The sequence below is a fragment of the Pinus tabuliformis genome, chromosome X (genome assembly GCF_031772625.1).
Source record: "Pinus tabuliformis cultivar Carrire ecotype Pingquan chromosome X, CPIR1, whole genome shotgun sequence".
Classification (NCBI taxonomy): Eukaryota; Viridiplantae; Streptophyta; class Pinopsida; order Pinales; family Pinaceae; genus Pinus; species Pinus tabuliformis.
Window position 1 is genome coordinate 162,216,549 of NC_142308.1, and position 15,169 is coordinate 162,231,717.

At 38.2% G+C, this 15,169-nt stretch overlaps 1 protein-coding gene across 1 annotated transcript in view; it reads right to left on the minus strand.

The window, feature by feature from the left end:
- Positions 1-14,370, minus strand: part of LOC149138958 (uncharacterized) — a 213,350-nt gene extending 198,980 nt beyond the window's left edge. Inside the window, exon 1 of the mRNA XM_089449605.1 lies at positions 13,583-14,370. Within this exon, the coding sequence (XP_089305731.1) occupies positions 13,583-14,067 (485 nt within the window). The 5' untranslated portion in view covers positions 14,068-14,370. The remainder of the gene's footprint in view (positions 1-13,582) is intronic.
- Between the last annotated feature and the right edge of the window lie 799 nt (positions 14,371-15,169).

The window sequence follows — 15,169 nt, forward strand, 5'->3', positions numbered from 1 at the left end:
GAATAACCCCTCCAAGTGGAAATAACGGCTAGCTTGACTTGATCCTAGAGAATAACGGCTAGTTGCTTCTTGATCCATGCCAAAATCAAATCTTGTCCCTTGATCTTGAAAAAATTCGAATTTGTTGATGAAGGCCTTGATCCTAGTCCAAAAAAAAAAAAATCAAGCATTTTTCCTTGAAAAAATGATCTTTGACTCAACCACCATGGTCCAACGACTTAATTTTTCTCAAAAGTTTGACTTTTCCTTTGATGGAGAACCTCATAAAATTATTTTCTTTTGGACCCACGAATTTCTTCTCCAAAATTTATTTTTTCCACTTGCAGGGTAATTAAATTTCCCTTCATTTTAATTTTTGGATAATTCCTGGCTAATTTAAATTTTATTTTTGCCAGAAATTAAAAGACACAGAGGGGATTAATTATTTTTCCACCATCCAAGTGTATCTAAAATGTTTTGGTAATGATGTTCTAATTATGAGGAACCATTCACCAAAAATATTTCCCGGATAACACTTTTACATCAAAATATTACAATATCAACCCTTAGAAGGGGAAATACACATAGACATAGACTCTTGAGACTCAACCAAATTCTGTGACAAGACACATGATCTAGTATGAAAAATACATAGACTCGATAAACACTAGGACTCACCTAAGACCTCGTCAATGAATTCCACCCTAGCTTTGGGGTATATCTGGGAGAAAAACTCTGCCAATTATCCGTGTTTACAAACACACATAATTTGGAGAGGTTAAAAAACTCCCTAGGATAAAACCTTTTGAGAAGAATCATAGGCTTACCTAGGTGTTGTTACATGGCTTAATAGTCATACTAGAATCATTTACAATAATTTTGCAAAAATTGGGATTACAATGATGAAATAGACTCAAAAAAAGTTTGCCCGTTGCTATATACTCTGCTTCTCGGACTGTTGACATGTACATGGTCAACATATGGCTCTCCATCGGGGCACATTGCTTCGTTGAAGGAAAGTGAGAATCCAGAGTCTTGTATCCAAGAAAACAAAAAAACATTAGGCAGATATCCACTCTAAATCAAAGTCATCATATATCATCTACTAAAATAGAAATCCTATTCTAACAATGAAACTTAACAACACAAAACATAAATGTTGAAATGAAAACTATCTAATGACAGAAATAAAATTATATTCTAATAACATAAATGAAACTTATCTAAGGGAGTAGGGTTAGAGATACAATGCAAAGGATGCCCTATGGCATCATATGTCATCCCTGTGGCTTGCTTGCTAACAAGTGGATCCATTGGCTGCTTATCTGATGTTTCTTGTTAAATCCTTGTTCTCTTAGGCTAATGAAGGTCTTTAAGGTCATATGGCATACTCTCATCAAAACTCTTCCTCTTTCCCCTTTTGTTCATGAAGTGTGATGATTTGGAACCTTGGGTTTGTTCTGTATAGGCTCAAAAAGGTTACTCATTACTAAATTGTATTATGTAGGATGATCTTGGATCTCCACACCATCAAGCCTCCTTGGGTTTTCAACATGATGACTTCTTTCAACTTCTCAGTATAATCTAACCTTACCACCTTCAGTTCCAAGGATAGTGGTGTATGATATGTCCAATTGAATACATCCTCTGAGATTTGCAGCGAACTTTCGAGATAAGAGGGTTCAAACAACTTCACATCTTAGGGCGTCCCTAAATTGCAAATTTTGTGGTAATTTTACCAATGGTGTAATCAATAAATGCAATATAAACCACAATTGAGTGAAGATATCCACTATTAAAGTATTTTTTTAATTTTTTTTATAAGGAATTATTTTTTAAGATATATGATCTTTTAGGGTTTTTATATTCAAGACTAATTACAAACATACAAAAAAAAATTCAAGAAAATTTGAGATTTAAATTTTCGTAAATAAAATGATTGCAACTTGTTGGAATAAGGATATAATCCTTTTTCCACAAAAATCAAGGGCAAGGAAATATGTCCTCTCTTGATTTGGCATCTCAATGCTTGAAGTTTTGAAACACTAGGTGGAACACCACGGATACAACCCTAGCATCCAAAACAAGACAAGTAATAAAACCAAAATTCCACTAAGAGGGTCTTCCATGAAGAGAATCCCCCAACCAAGCAATCAACAATTATTGACGATAAGGTTATTTAACTCTAGAGGGGAGAGTGAATCGTGTCCCAAAAGAGAACAACAATACCTTGAATGAATTAAGAGAAAGTGTGAGGTGAACCCTAGATCTCTTCTTCCAAGGCTCCTTCAATCAATTAACTTAGTTTTGCAGTAACTTCATGTTGCTCCAAAAATTTTCTTTGAAAAATATTTGATCAACCAAACAAAAGAAGAGAATTCACATGTAAACACTTTTGTCTCATGAAAAAATTCACATTGTTTTAGATAGCTCAACAAGTTCACAATGATTTTCCAAGGAGGATAAGGCCTATATTTATAAATAAGGCTCTTCAAAATATCCTCCTTAGTCTCCCACAAAATACATAACTTGCCATCCACAAAAGCTTAAAAGTTAAGTTAAGAAAATTATTTTTCAAATTTTACATTGGATCTAAGTTGCACGATACAGGGAAATGAGTATGAGTTTCTGAAAAGGGAACAAGTACGAAACGTGCGCCCCCCCGCCCCCCCAAATTTTGGAAATGAGGAAACACAATATATATATATATATATATATTAGGACATTTAAGAAATATGTGCAATCATAAACCATACATGATACATTCTAATTTATTACGTTATGATTAAATTGTCAATTGTCAATGCATAAACTATAAGTCTCTAAATTTACATCACATTTACTCATGAATGATCACATAATGAAAATAGCATTATCCAAAATCAGCCACTAGAAATTTCTAATTTCTTGTCTCAATTTCTCGTCTCATGCTTGATTGGGGGTCTCCTCCTACATAGTCGAACGACCTTAGTGCTCTTAATTAAATACAAGTTCCATACCCTAGTACCCTAGGTGCTCTTGATTATTGGGAATCTCCCCTGCATAGAGGGTTTTATTCTCTTAATTAAATACAAATTCCATACCCCAGTACATGACAAAATCCAATGGAAACATTGCAATCCCCCCAATCCTGAAATCCTGAAAAACAGATAAGTCTACTGGATTTTGAGTGAGATCTAAAATTCTACTTTCTCCATATGAAATCCAATGAGGGCGAAACCACCCTCAAACATCCTGAGTCATTTCATGGTAATGTTAAAAATTTAAGTAAAAGGATGAAAATGAAAGATAAAGGAGAATGTCACTTTACTTTAAGAATTTAACATTACCATGAACTGCATATCAACCCTAGTGCCATCAGCTTGAACCTTAGGCTGCCCCACTCAAAAAAAATCTCCTTTTTATAACTTGAGACAGGGATCTAGAAGCATCCAGAAGATATTTTAGTCACCCAATAAAAAATTAGAAGCGAAAAAATAAAAAATAAAAATAAAAGAAAACGTCAAGTGTTAATTGGAAACTCGTTTTCGGCTGTACTAGCCATGTTTCCCCAGCGTGAAACGGGCCAATACGGCAAGAAATGAGTTTCCAGGCCGTATAGTACGAGTTTCCTCGTTTCCCTTTCGTTTTCGGCCGGAAACAGACCCCTAAGCAACATTTCCTACAACTTAGTATTGGATAAAGCCCAAAAGAGGCAATCATGCTACAACAAAGAGGCCAAACATTTTGACCTCTATTGACCAAACATTGCAATCATGTCTCCATGGCTAGCTTGCTTGAAAAATCAGTTCTCTTGATGGTAAAACGACTTTATTTGACCCATCTTTGTTGATTGATGTAGCTTGGACAAGTGTTCTAGTCTTTGGTGGTGTCAATGAGGCTAAGAGCAGAAAATATCTTTATGCTCAAGTTAGTCTTTTGAATGAAAGTTGGATCATGATCATGGATATTGAGTTTGACAACAATGAAGGTTTCAGCAACAGTTAAATCAGTGAATATTTTTAGGGGTTTTTCTTTCATCACTATTCTTACAGTTTCCAAGATCTGGAGGAGGAATTCTCCCAGAGTTCATCTGTAGATGAGGTGGTCGAATTATTGACGCTGTGAGGGTTCCAGGAGGATCATGTTTTCTTTAACAGGCTGATATTTCTTATGGAGGTTGTATTTTCCAAGAGGAGGTCATACGAGATTGCAAGAGGGTCATGCAAGTTGCTAGAAGAGCCGAGAGGTTGATTCCATCTAGGTCGTGAGCATTAGAGGGTCTAGGAGCCGCACATGTGAGGTCGTACAGTCTGTATTTTCCAGTGTGAGGTCGTGTCAAGTTGCATAAGGAGGTCGTGAGCCTTCTAGGGGTCAGATCGACATGTGGAGGTGAAAAAATAATTTTGTCGAAGCTTTGTTGGGGTTTGGCAAGCATTATTGTAATATTTATCAATTGCAAAATTTGTTGAAGATAATAATAAAATCCTCAAATCTGAAGAAATGATTTTCCCTTCACGGTTTTTCCAAGGAAATTTTGTCCAAAATATTGTTGTCCATTTTGTGATTATCTTTTCTTAGAATTTTCGCAATTTATTTTTTGGTCAATATTGCAATCGTGTTTTTATTCAGTATTTTCAATAAAATAATTTTGCTTAGAATTAAATACATTGGATAATTACTAGTTGATTGCAATAAGCGATAGTTTTATCGATTTTTCACGTGGTATGAAAGCAGGTGTGAAGCGTCAAGGTTTACCATAGTAGATTAGCGCAGGAGTTTGGAAGAGGAAAGCCAATGGTTTAATACCCAAATCAATTTCTTCAGTTTGATCTAGATTCACTTAGAGGAATTTTACTAGTGTTATTTTCTGTAGGAGAGGCCGCAATTTTCAATCAAGTAGTGAGGTTTCTAGAGGGCCGGGTTGCCTAGATCTAGCTGCACAGTTTGGGTATTGAGGTCGTGTTAAGGGCTGAAATACTCCTGGAGGGTTGTATTATTTTCCAGGAGAGCCAAAAATTCTCAAAGAAGCCGAGATCACTTGCAAAGGGAGAGCATGAGGTTTTTCAAATACTTTTGTTGGCTGGTAGAAGAGATATTTATTTTTATTTTCTCTCAAGGGCTTCAATAATGGCTTCAACAAGATTAAGGGATCAATATAAGTTGGGTGGCACATCTAACTTTGGTGTCTGGAAAGTTCAGTGCCTTCTTATTTTGGAAGAGCATGGACTGAAGGAGTTTGCTACAGCACATATTGTTGTACCAACAGATCTTATCATGTTGCGTGAGTACCAAAAAGATGATGCCAAGGCCAAGCATATTATTTTAGATGGGGACAAGGACCACATTGTTCCATATTTAGCAGAAGAAAATACTGCCAAGAAGATAAGGATGCCATCAAAAAACTTTTCCAAGATAAAAATATAAATCGGAAAATGGACCTAAGAGAGAAACTTAGAAGCACCAGACAAAATAAGGGAGAGAACGTTATCAGTTATCTCACTTGCATCAGGACAGTCAAAGATGAGCTAGTAGCCATTGGAGAGAAGGTCAATGATGAAGAGCTTGTGAGAACATCCTTGAATGGTTTTCAGAAGCAGTGGGATGTTTTCGTGCAAGTGGTTAGTGGAAGATTTGATTTTCCTACCTGGGACCGCTTGTGCAACAACTTTGTGAGAATTTCTGAATCTATACAGCAAAAATCCTATTGCAATCACTGGTTTATCATCTCCTACTTGTTCTTTACATTCAACAAGTTATTTAATTACTTAAACAGCGATGAAAACACTATTGTAGCCTACACATACATACAGATCATGAACTGAAATAAACTGAGACAATCACACAAGGGACACCGTTATTTTTGGACAATTGTCCCCAGAAAAACTGGTGCAGCATATAGAGGGTTTGTATTATTAAGCAGATTTCTTAATACAACTAGGGTGCCAAATCCAGTTCAGCCAACAGAGAATAAACCCGACAAAAGTGCGTCTATCTGAAGACAAATATTTTGGCAATTCCAGCAACTAGATGATCAAACCCCACATATGACAATGTTGTTCCCAGTGCTGGCAGTAATGGCTGCTCCAAGCTCTGCGCTAGAACTACATCACCCTCCCAGTGAGCCTCCCTTGCTCAGAAGTCGATATGTTGAACTGCTGCTCTCTCTGCCCCACAGAAAATCCCAGCGCTGCCTCTAAGGGACTGTGTCAAACCCTCTAGCTTCTGCGTCACCCTCTCTAGAGCTGTGTTGTCTCTCCTGGTGCTGCTCTGCCTCTCTGCTATGTATCCTCAGCCTTGGACTGCAGTCCCTCTGCTGAACTGCCCCTCTCACTGCAACTCAAATCACTTAGCTCGACTTTCTCAGCAAACCACGCCCCAAAAAAATCGAATTCCTTGATCTCTTGGTGTGTCTCCCACTGACCCTCAAACCTCCTCTTATACTTTTCCTATTAATGAATCAACGGTCGTGATCTAATCTCTAATCAACTGATAAGATTAAAACAGGCTTGATCGTCGTTACTTAGAACCTTCTCACCCATATTTTTATTAATACACATTAATATTTTCATTTTCCTAAGTTTAGACTTAGGAACTCATTAAAAATATTAATTATTTTAATAACTCCTTATCCGGGTGGAATTTCTCCAAAAGATTTCTGGGTTCTGGAGATCTCATGTATTCTAGCCCCTCCACAAAATTTCGGAGCTAGAGCACATCCGATGCTACCCAAAATCAACAGACTTCACACAAGAGGGGCTTCGACTGAGCCTTGTGAAAGGCAACAGTGGTACTAGCAACAATTCCGAGCAGAAGGGAGGTGACAATGAGAATGTTGCTCTTGTGAGCAAGGGAAAAGAAAAGAAGGGATTCAGTAAAGGGTCCAACTCCAAGAAGGAAAAGGACATGTTGAAGATCAAGTGCTATGGATGTCATGAGTTTGGCCATTACTTGGCCGCACAAGAAGAAAGGTGACAAGAAGGGTGAGAAGCATACAGTGGCAGTCACAGATGAGCTTTCTAGTCGACTGGAGGATGAGTTTGCACTCATCGCTTGCAGCAGCAGTCCAGGAGAGTTGTGGCATAGTGGAAGGAGTCATGGGGTGACAGGGGTTCTAGATGCGAGCACGGAGCACAATGGTGTACAATGTAGAACACCTTCCTCGCTAAGAGGGAGTGTTGGTTGATGTAGCTCGGACAAGTGCTCTAGCCTCTAGTGGTGTCAATGAGGTGAAGAACACAAGACCAGAAAATATCTCTCTAAGATCAAGTTGTTCTTTTGAACGGAAATGTCTTAATTAATCAATATCAATTATTTTCTTGAGTTTTAACTTAGTGAAGTAGATTAATTAATTAGTAATAATGGAGACATGGTCGATTGTCCTTTAGAGACTTCTAGAAAAGTTTCTAAGTGATCTTAGCCATTGATTAGATCATTTCAGATCTAGATCTTGCCCGTTGATTTCTCAACAAGAGATTATAAAGGAAATCAATGGGCAACCTTGGAGATCATGATCATGGTTATTGATTTTGACACCAGTGAGTTTCAACAGCAGTTGAAGCAGTGAATAATTTTGAGGGATTTTCTTTCTTTAATATTCTTCCCGTTTTTGAGATTTGGAGGAGAAATGCTCCTCAAAGTTCTTCTGCAGACACAGAGGCCGAGTTATTGAGGTCATGAGGGTTCTAGGAGGGTTGTGTTTTCTCTGAGAAAGGTCGAGATTTCTTGTGGAGGTTGCATTTGCCAGGAAACAATATGAGATTGCCAGGAGGGCCACACGAGTTTCTAGAAGAGTCAAGAGGTTGCTTCCATCTAGGCCTTAAGCATCCAATGGTCCGTACAATTTGTATTTGCCAATGTGAGGCCGTGTTAGGTTGCAAAGGGAGGTATCAGCCTTCCAGAGGTTAGATCAATTTGTGGAGGTGAAGAAATATTTTGTTGGGGTTTGCAAAGTATTATTGTAATATTTATCAATTGTAGAATTCGTTGAAGATAATAATAAAATCCTCAGATCTGAAGAACTGGTCTTCCCTATGGGGCTTTCCCAGGGACGTTTTGTCCAAAATATTGTTGTCTATTTTGTGATTGGTTTTTCTCAAAATTTCCACAATTTGTTTTTAGGGTGAATATTGTGATCGTGTTTTTATTCAATATTTGCAGTAAAATCATTTTGCTCGTAATTAAAAACATTGGATAATTATTAGTTGATTGCAATAAGCGATCTTTTTATCGATTTTGAACAATCTTTGACCTTTAAACGAGTTAAGGTATGGTTGGTTTCTAGGGATAAGTGAACAACTTCCTTGGGTGACTTCTTCTTGCTTGAATTTGGATTATTTTTTCTTGAAATGCCACTTTTCCTTGCTTGGAATCTTCAAAATTGACTTGAGGAATACTTATCCTTACATTGTCTTGCTTGCTTGACCCTTTGGCATCAAAATTGAAAACTCAAAGTCCTTAATTATAGACAGCTAGTTGTAGTAGGGTAAATCTGGCTTGAAAATAGGCCTGAAATTTACTTCTAGATGCTTGAAATTCCCTTAGGGGCTTTACTTCACCAACATGTTTCCTTGACATTGCTTGCAACGAGCTAGTCCTTGCCTCGAGAGGGACTTTGCCACCTTACTTTGCCTTCAATCCATCCAACAGCTGCCTTAATTGCTTGATAATGTTTGTTCTTTGACCTTCAATTAACCTTGTTTTACTTGCTTTAGCCCTTTAGGGCTTGCTCACTTATTACCTCAACATCTAGCTTGGAGGGGCCTTTCTTGCCTTATTTGATGAATTAAGCTTGCTTCAACTGCTAACAGCTAGCGTGATTAAGAAGATATTGACCCTTTCTTGGAGTAATTTAGACTTTATGCTTGGTAATTAGTCTTGGGGGCTCCAATTTGCACACTCAAGCTCCAATGTTCCATTACTTCTCTCATGATCCTTCTTTACTCCATCAAAACAGCCCCAAAAGAGAATGAGATCATGCCCCATGTGTTGTACAAGTGCTTGAAGATGCCACCTTGGCTAGAGTGTTGTGTTGATTTGACTTGTACAAGTCACCTTCTTGCCGCATCTTCTTTGTCCACTTCATCACTAAGCTTCAAATTATGTTGCTTGCAATGCCACATGGAAAGCCCCTTTGCCCCAAAATTGGGTCCACTGTTGTAACTAGAGTTTTGTGAGGGCATTTTGATTGCTTTGAAAGACAAGTGGTTCATCTAGGCATAGAGAACAAATGGACACCTTCTTTGCCTCAAAATTGTAGCATGATGCCTCGGGAGACACAAATGCATTGGGAACTGTGAAACTATTAGGATGCAAAACCAAGGCCAAAGGAGAGTGCAAAATACATAAGACATATGTCACATGTGGGGTAGGGGGTGCACCGGGATTAGAAGAGATAACGTTAGGGAAAAGTACATATGGCGATCACCCTTACAAGCCTTTATTGACACAAGTGCTCCCTTAAACCATGATTCTTGGCAATGCCTATTCCATGATACTCGCACACCATCCCAAGATATAAAAATATCCATCAAGGCAGGGAGTTACCACCCACCAGGGGGAAGAAACAATACCAATAATAGCCATGGCCATCCACACAAACAGGGATCTAGGAGTCACTTTCACAACAACAAACACCACATGGCTTTACAGGGCTATAAGGCACATCCTTTGGGCTTATACAGTGTGGCCAAAAAGTTTTGGAGTACCCCTGTTGAAAGAGGAGTAACACTCACTAGGAGGTCTCTTATCAATTTCAAGGAAGAAACATTCAACATGTAAAAATTATCCAAGATTTTCCATAAACAATTTGCATTTAAACATGGCGCATAGAAAAACCCTAGCAATAATTAATCACATGTAAAACAATGAAAAATCTGCAATGAACTCACAATTCTTCCATGAAAAATCCTTCTTTCATTCCTAAAAAGACATCTCCAAGACATAAAATCCAATCTCCAATAGCAAGAGCACCATAAAACTTGCATCTCCACACCTAGCAAGTTCAACAAAGGCTAAGTTGAGCTTTCAAGAAGAGGTCAAAATCCAAGTGTGATGACGAAAAAATGTCAAGTGAGTGATCCTCAATATATATGAGGTCTATCACTCACTAATATTAGCCTAGCATCTTTGTAACAAGTTTAATTTTGAGTATGAATCAAGATAAAGGGTTACCAGCCAACCTCATAACTCACAATAATAAAAATAAGCCACAACAACGCACACATGTGGGTCAAAACTCTCCCCACACATGTGGGTCAAACTCTCCTCGAGCATGACATCATGCACTTTTGGTCAATAAATGCTATGAAGTGCATGAAATGGGCTAGGTGGGTGTCCCATCATAATAATCAACTCCATCCCTAAGGGGAAGCCCTTAAGACATGCCTCAAAATTGCTCCATGTGTCAAAACCATGCTCTGGGTGCCCCGTGTCATCTTCAAGGGGGCTACAAGTATGATGTTGCACGATCTCTCTCTAGCCCTGGGGCTCCAAGTGGTAGTACAAGCCCTCCCTTCTCATTGAGGATGACCATCATCATTTGGACTCTAGATCAAGTCATACCTATGAAACAATGTCAAGGCCAGCATAGAGGCATGCTAGGTTCACTTAGTTGGGTACATCATCAAGAATCTCCAACACCAAGCACAAGGAGCTCAACCTTTCAACATGGGGGAGTGCTCTGAGGTGTCAATCAGCTATTGGAATAATCAAAATGCCCAACGCTTTGCTCTAAAGGGGCAATGCTACATCTGCAAGGTCATTACTGCTCTCTGAAAGTGAGGTACGACTTGGGCATCATGTGTAGTGGAGGCATGAAATATGCCCTCAAGGCCTTTGTTGTTATATGAAAGGCCACCTGGCAAAACCATCTAAAAATCAAGTGAAAGTTACCAATCATTAGGGGCAGTGACCATATATGCATTATGGTGGATCATACTTAATTGTTAAGGACGTAATAATACTTCAAACTAGGATCACCTTCAAATATCTAACTAGATCAAGTTCCATAAAAGTGTTCCCTACCTTGTTAGAGATGGCTAGATGGTCAACCCTACTAGGTGCTTCCAAGGGAGGTGACAAGTCCTACGTCAACCCTTCAAATCATAAGTAACATGTCCTAGGTCAACCCTTCAATTCATAGGTGTCTGTGATAACATGGCAACAGAGGAGAAATGCTACATGGCAAGGTGTGATTGTCATGGAACTAGTTGATGGAGGCCCATCATGCTGAGTGTATAGATGTATGAGGGGAGACATAGTGGAGGCATGAGTTACCCCTTTCCTTGGCCTACTTTTTCCATTCTTTTGGTGCACCTTTTACTTCTTTTTTACTATGCTTTGATGAGGACCATAGCTTAGGTGTCCAAGCTTGTTTTTAATGATATAACATTGATTTACCCTTTAAGGATGAGTCAATTTCTCACTCATCAGGGTTGGGACATGCAAGGGTTCCTTTATTATGTGATGGAGCATCTAGTGCTCAAGAACCGAGTAATGGCTAATGAGGGGAGTAAAGCTCATGCTAGGTTTTTGCCCACGCACCATCTTTTGCATTTTAATTTTAATTTTTCTTCATTGTGGCCATTGTATGGTTTTTCCTTTCTTGTAATTGCATCAACCTCCAAGGCAAAGTTTCCAACCCAGACTCAAGTATGAGTATATGAGGGTATTAATCCCAATGAACCAATGACAGCAAACCCGAAGAATGAACATGAAATCAGGGGAATGGTGAAGAGCGGTAAGTATGGAGTGGTTATGCACACACTCCTCTAATCCAAGTTTCCCAAGTAGTGTCTCTCCTATAACCCTAAGGCCTCAAAGGAGGTCCGACTGGACTAGGATCAAAAAAAAGACCAACCCCCCTGGTAAGTTGAGAGAACAAGTTTACAGTCAAGGTCAGTAAATCGTCCAAATCACCCCTTAATCCATGTTAGAATGCCCAAAACATTAAGTAAAAGCACATGATTATAAAATGGTTAAAGTACATGCCAGGTGATGACCCACCTTTCTTCAAGAGGAATGCCAAGTGGTGAGAGGTGTTTGACTGGTGCAAATGGCGGAGGAATGTGTAATATCATCGTATACTGAGCAAATGTAGGGCTGCTGGCTAGCTAGCTGTCCAAAGCTCCTATGGGGTTACCCATTTTTGGTGGGTAACATTTGTCATTGACTAATGCTCATGGGAGCTGAGTTATGCATGGCTGACATAATATTCTAGACAGTTGCCTGAAAAAAAACGACATTTCAAATCACAATTTCTTTATTTTTTCCAATAACACGCTATTTCTTCCTATGGGTTTTAGTCATGGGAGATGAGTTATGCATGAATGGTATAATATTCTGGACAGTTGAACCTGAAAAAAATGACATGTCAAATCAAAGTTTTTTTTTTTTTACCAATAACATGCTATTTTTTCTACGAGTTCTTATCTTAGATTTGGATCACTGAAAACTCATAAAGTCGCCGATTTTCTGTAGCTTTTGCAACAATGAGTCCCATTTTTAGTGTATTAAACTGATCTCGCAGAAAGAAATAGGAATTTCAGACAAAATCCTAATAATGAATGAAAATGGTCTCATAGAATAAAAAAAAAAGAAACCATGAATTTCAGAGAAAACCCTATAAATGGCAAAGAAGATGTTGGTTCACTGATGAGGTCGATGGAGTATTAAGCCATGTATTTAGTGTGTGAACATGGTCCCGTAGAAAGAAACTTAAATTTCAGAAAAAAGCATGAAGTACAGAGAAAAACTTATAAATGGCAAATAGGGTGTTGGTTCACTCACGGAGTTGATGGACTTTTAGGACACATATTTAGTCTATGAAGATGGTCCCACGGAAAGAGACATTAATTTAAGACAAACAACAGAAAAGAGACATAGCATGTGAGGGGTAAACTGAGTGGTAAGGACTAACGGTGTGAATGCCGACCACTCGGATCAAATCCTGTTTAACCTCATTGCCTGATTGAGGACTCTGAATGTGAAAATTGGGAGTTATAGTGGCAGTACAAAGGAATTGACCCTGGGTCTCATGGGTGATATTCTGCCAGTTACCAATTCCCTAATCCGAATATACAAAATAGTAAAAATAGAAAAGGTACATAACTTTTTGTGCACAGGTGCGTGGTTAAGTGGCAAGCAACGAGGTGATTGGGCTTCTATTAGAGCAAAGACTTTGGTTCAAACTCCCTGAATGGGTGCAGATAAGGCCACGTGCAAATCCTGGATGACTGTGACAGTGCAGATACGCCCCTCGTAGCAGGGGAGCTTAGACAAAGATACTCTATGAGAAGTATTTTTTAAAAGCACAGAAAAAACAAAAACAGAAATTTCAAACAAAATGCTATAAACGGCCAATTGGGTGTTAATTCACTGATGTGGAGGTTGCCGAGGTATTTAGCAGTCTATCAAAATACATTCCAGCTGTGATCCGCCACATTGAAAGGCATGAGTTTCAAAGAGGCTGTGAAGCAAAAGGGAAGGAGATTTTATAGTTATAGAAGCTGTCGTCATTCCTGTTATTATTTAGCCGGATGATTATGGTGAAATAGTCACTCCTCAGACCTGGCACTTAACTAAGGCAAAGAAAGTCTGCTCTATGGAAGAAAACTCTACTTACCCTGCTTCAGCACGGGCCTTTTGAGTCCCAATAGCAGTCTTGTGGGCAGAACTGTTTGCATGAGTAGCAAGTGCACTCTGTTGAAAATTAGTGCTGCCCTGCTTCCTGAATGCATTCCTTGTAGCTGTATGCCCATGTGCTTCACACACAGTGCAAAACATCCGTTCTTCGCCATCAACATTTCTGGTGAAGGCCCATGGATGCATTTTCTGCCACTTCTCTCTCCATAGCCGAGGGCCTCTTCTCCTCTTCCTCTTCAAGCGAGAGCCCTCGACCGCGTGATCACCATCGTCAACATAAAGCCCATTTTCTGCCCGAATTACTATCTGTATATTATTCTCCTCCGCATTGCGAATGTCACCACCATCATCCTTCTCAAGGCACTCATAGACAGCATTGCTGCTGCCCATTTCAACAGAGGATCCATCGAGGGGATTTCCCAGAAGAGACATATTGTCTAGTATTTCTGCATAGTGATGATCCATCAAGCAATTTGCCTGACAATTTCAAGAGCCCAATTCAGTTTAAGGAACCCACAGTTCCGATGGAGCAATGTAATTGCCTGCAGTGGCTTCCCAGAGGAGGAGGGGTCGTCGGAATGGTGTCTTGAGAACAAAACCACAGATGAGTGTCACAATATACCATTTCCCTTCGACAAAACAGACCTGCAGTCCCTCCACTCGGTGACATCCAAATAGTGCAAAAACATAAGTATCATCAGAAAACCAACGAAGTATTATCGACAACACACAATTGAAACATTGCGGGAACGGGCCAGATTATAGCGACTTTAATTTTAATCCAGTGCAGGCGCATGGCGCTTGCCATTTTATTAATAATAAAAACGAAAAAATAAAATAAAAGGAGCAGTTTTGTGTGTCTCATTCTTTTGAGTATTTACACGCATTTCCAATGTCGTTAGATGGCAGATGTGTCTGGTTATGTTTATAAAACGAAATTAATATATATTTATTTTCATTTTAATATTAAATGAAATTATATTTAAAAAATAATTAAGGATGAATGTAATTATGTTATTTTATTTTAGATGTTCATAATATGAGAGATTTGATATCATGGTCACTTAATAGGTTTGGAGTTAGAATATATTTAGAATGGTTGGGAGAGATGTGAATTTATTATAATGTTTTTAATAATAATAATATTTATTTTTAAAGTCACAATCAAGCTAAACACCAAATTCATGTATGAGACTCTTTGTTTGTGGGACAAGGGATCCAAAGGACCCACTTCCGCTAAGCGATTTCACTGCTAAATCTATTAAGGCATATTATTATTAATAAATATATAGAAATTAGTAATTAGAATTAATGATATTTATATCATTTTTTATATAATCTAATGTCATGATTTAGTTTTTCATCTTATCTAGATTATAAACCATACTTGATAGTTTTAAAGGCCTCAACAAATTATTACCTAAAAAATTTTAGCATACAACAATATTCTTATTAATATCATTTACTTGTTATAATATTAATATTTATATCAATAAATCTGATTATTTATTTCATTTTCAATATAATTAATATTAATATAATTGATAAGAGTTTGTCTCCTTTTAAA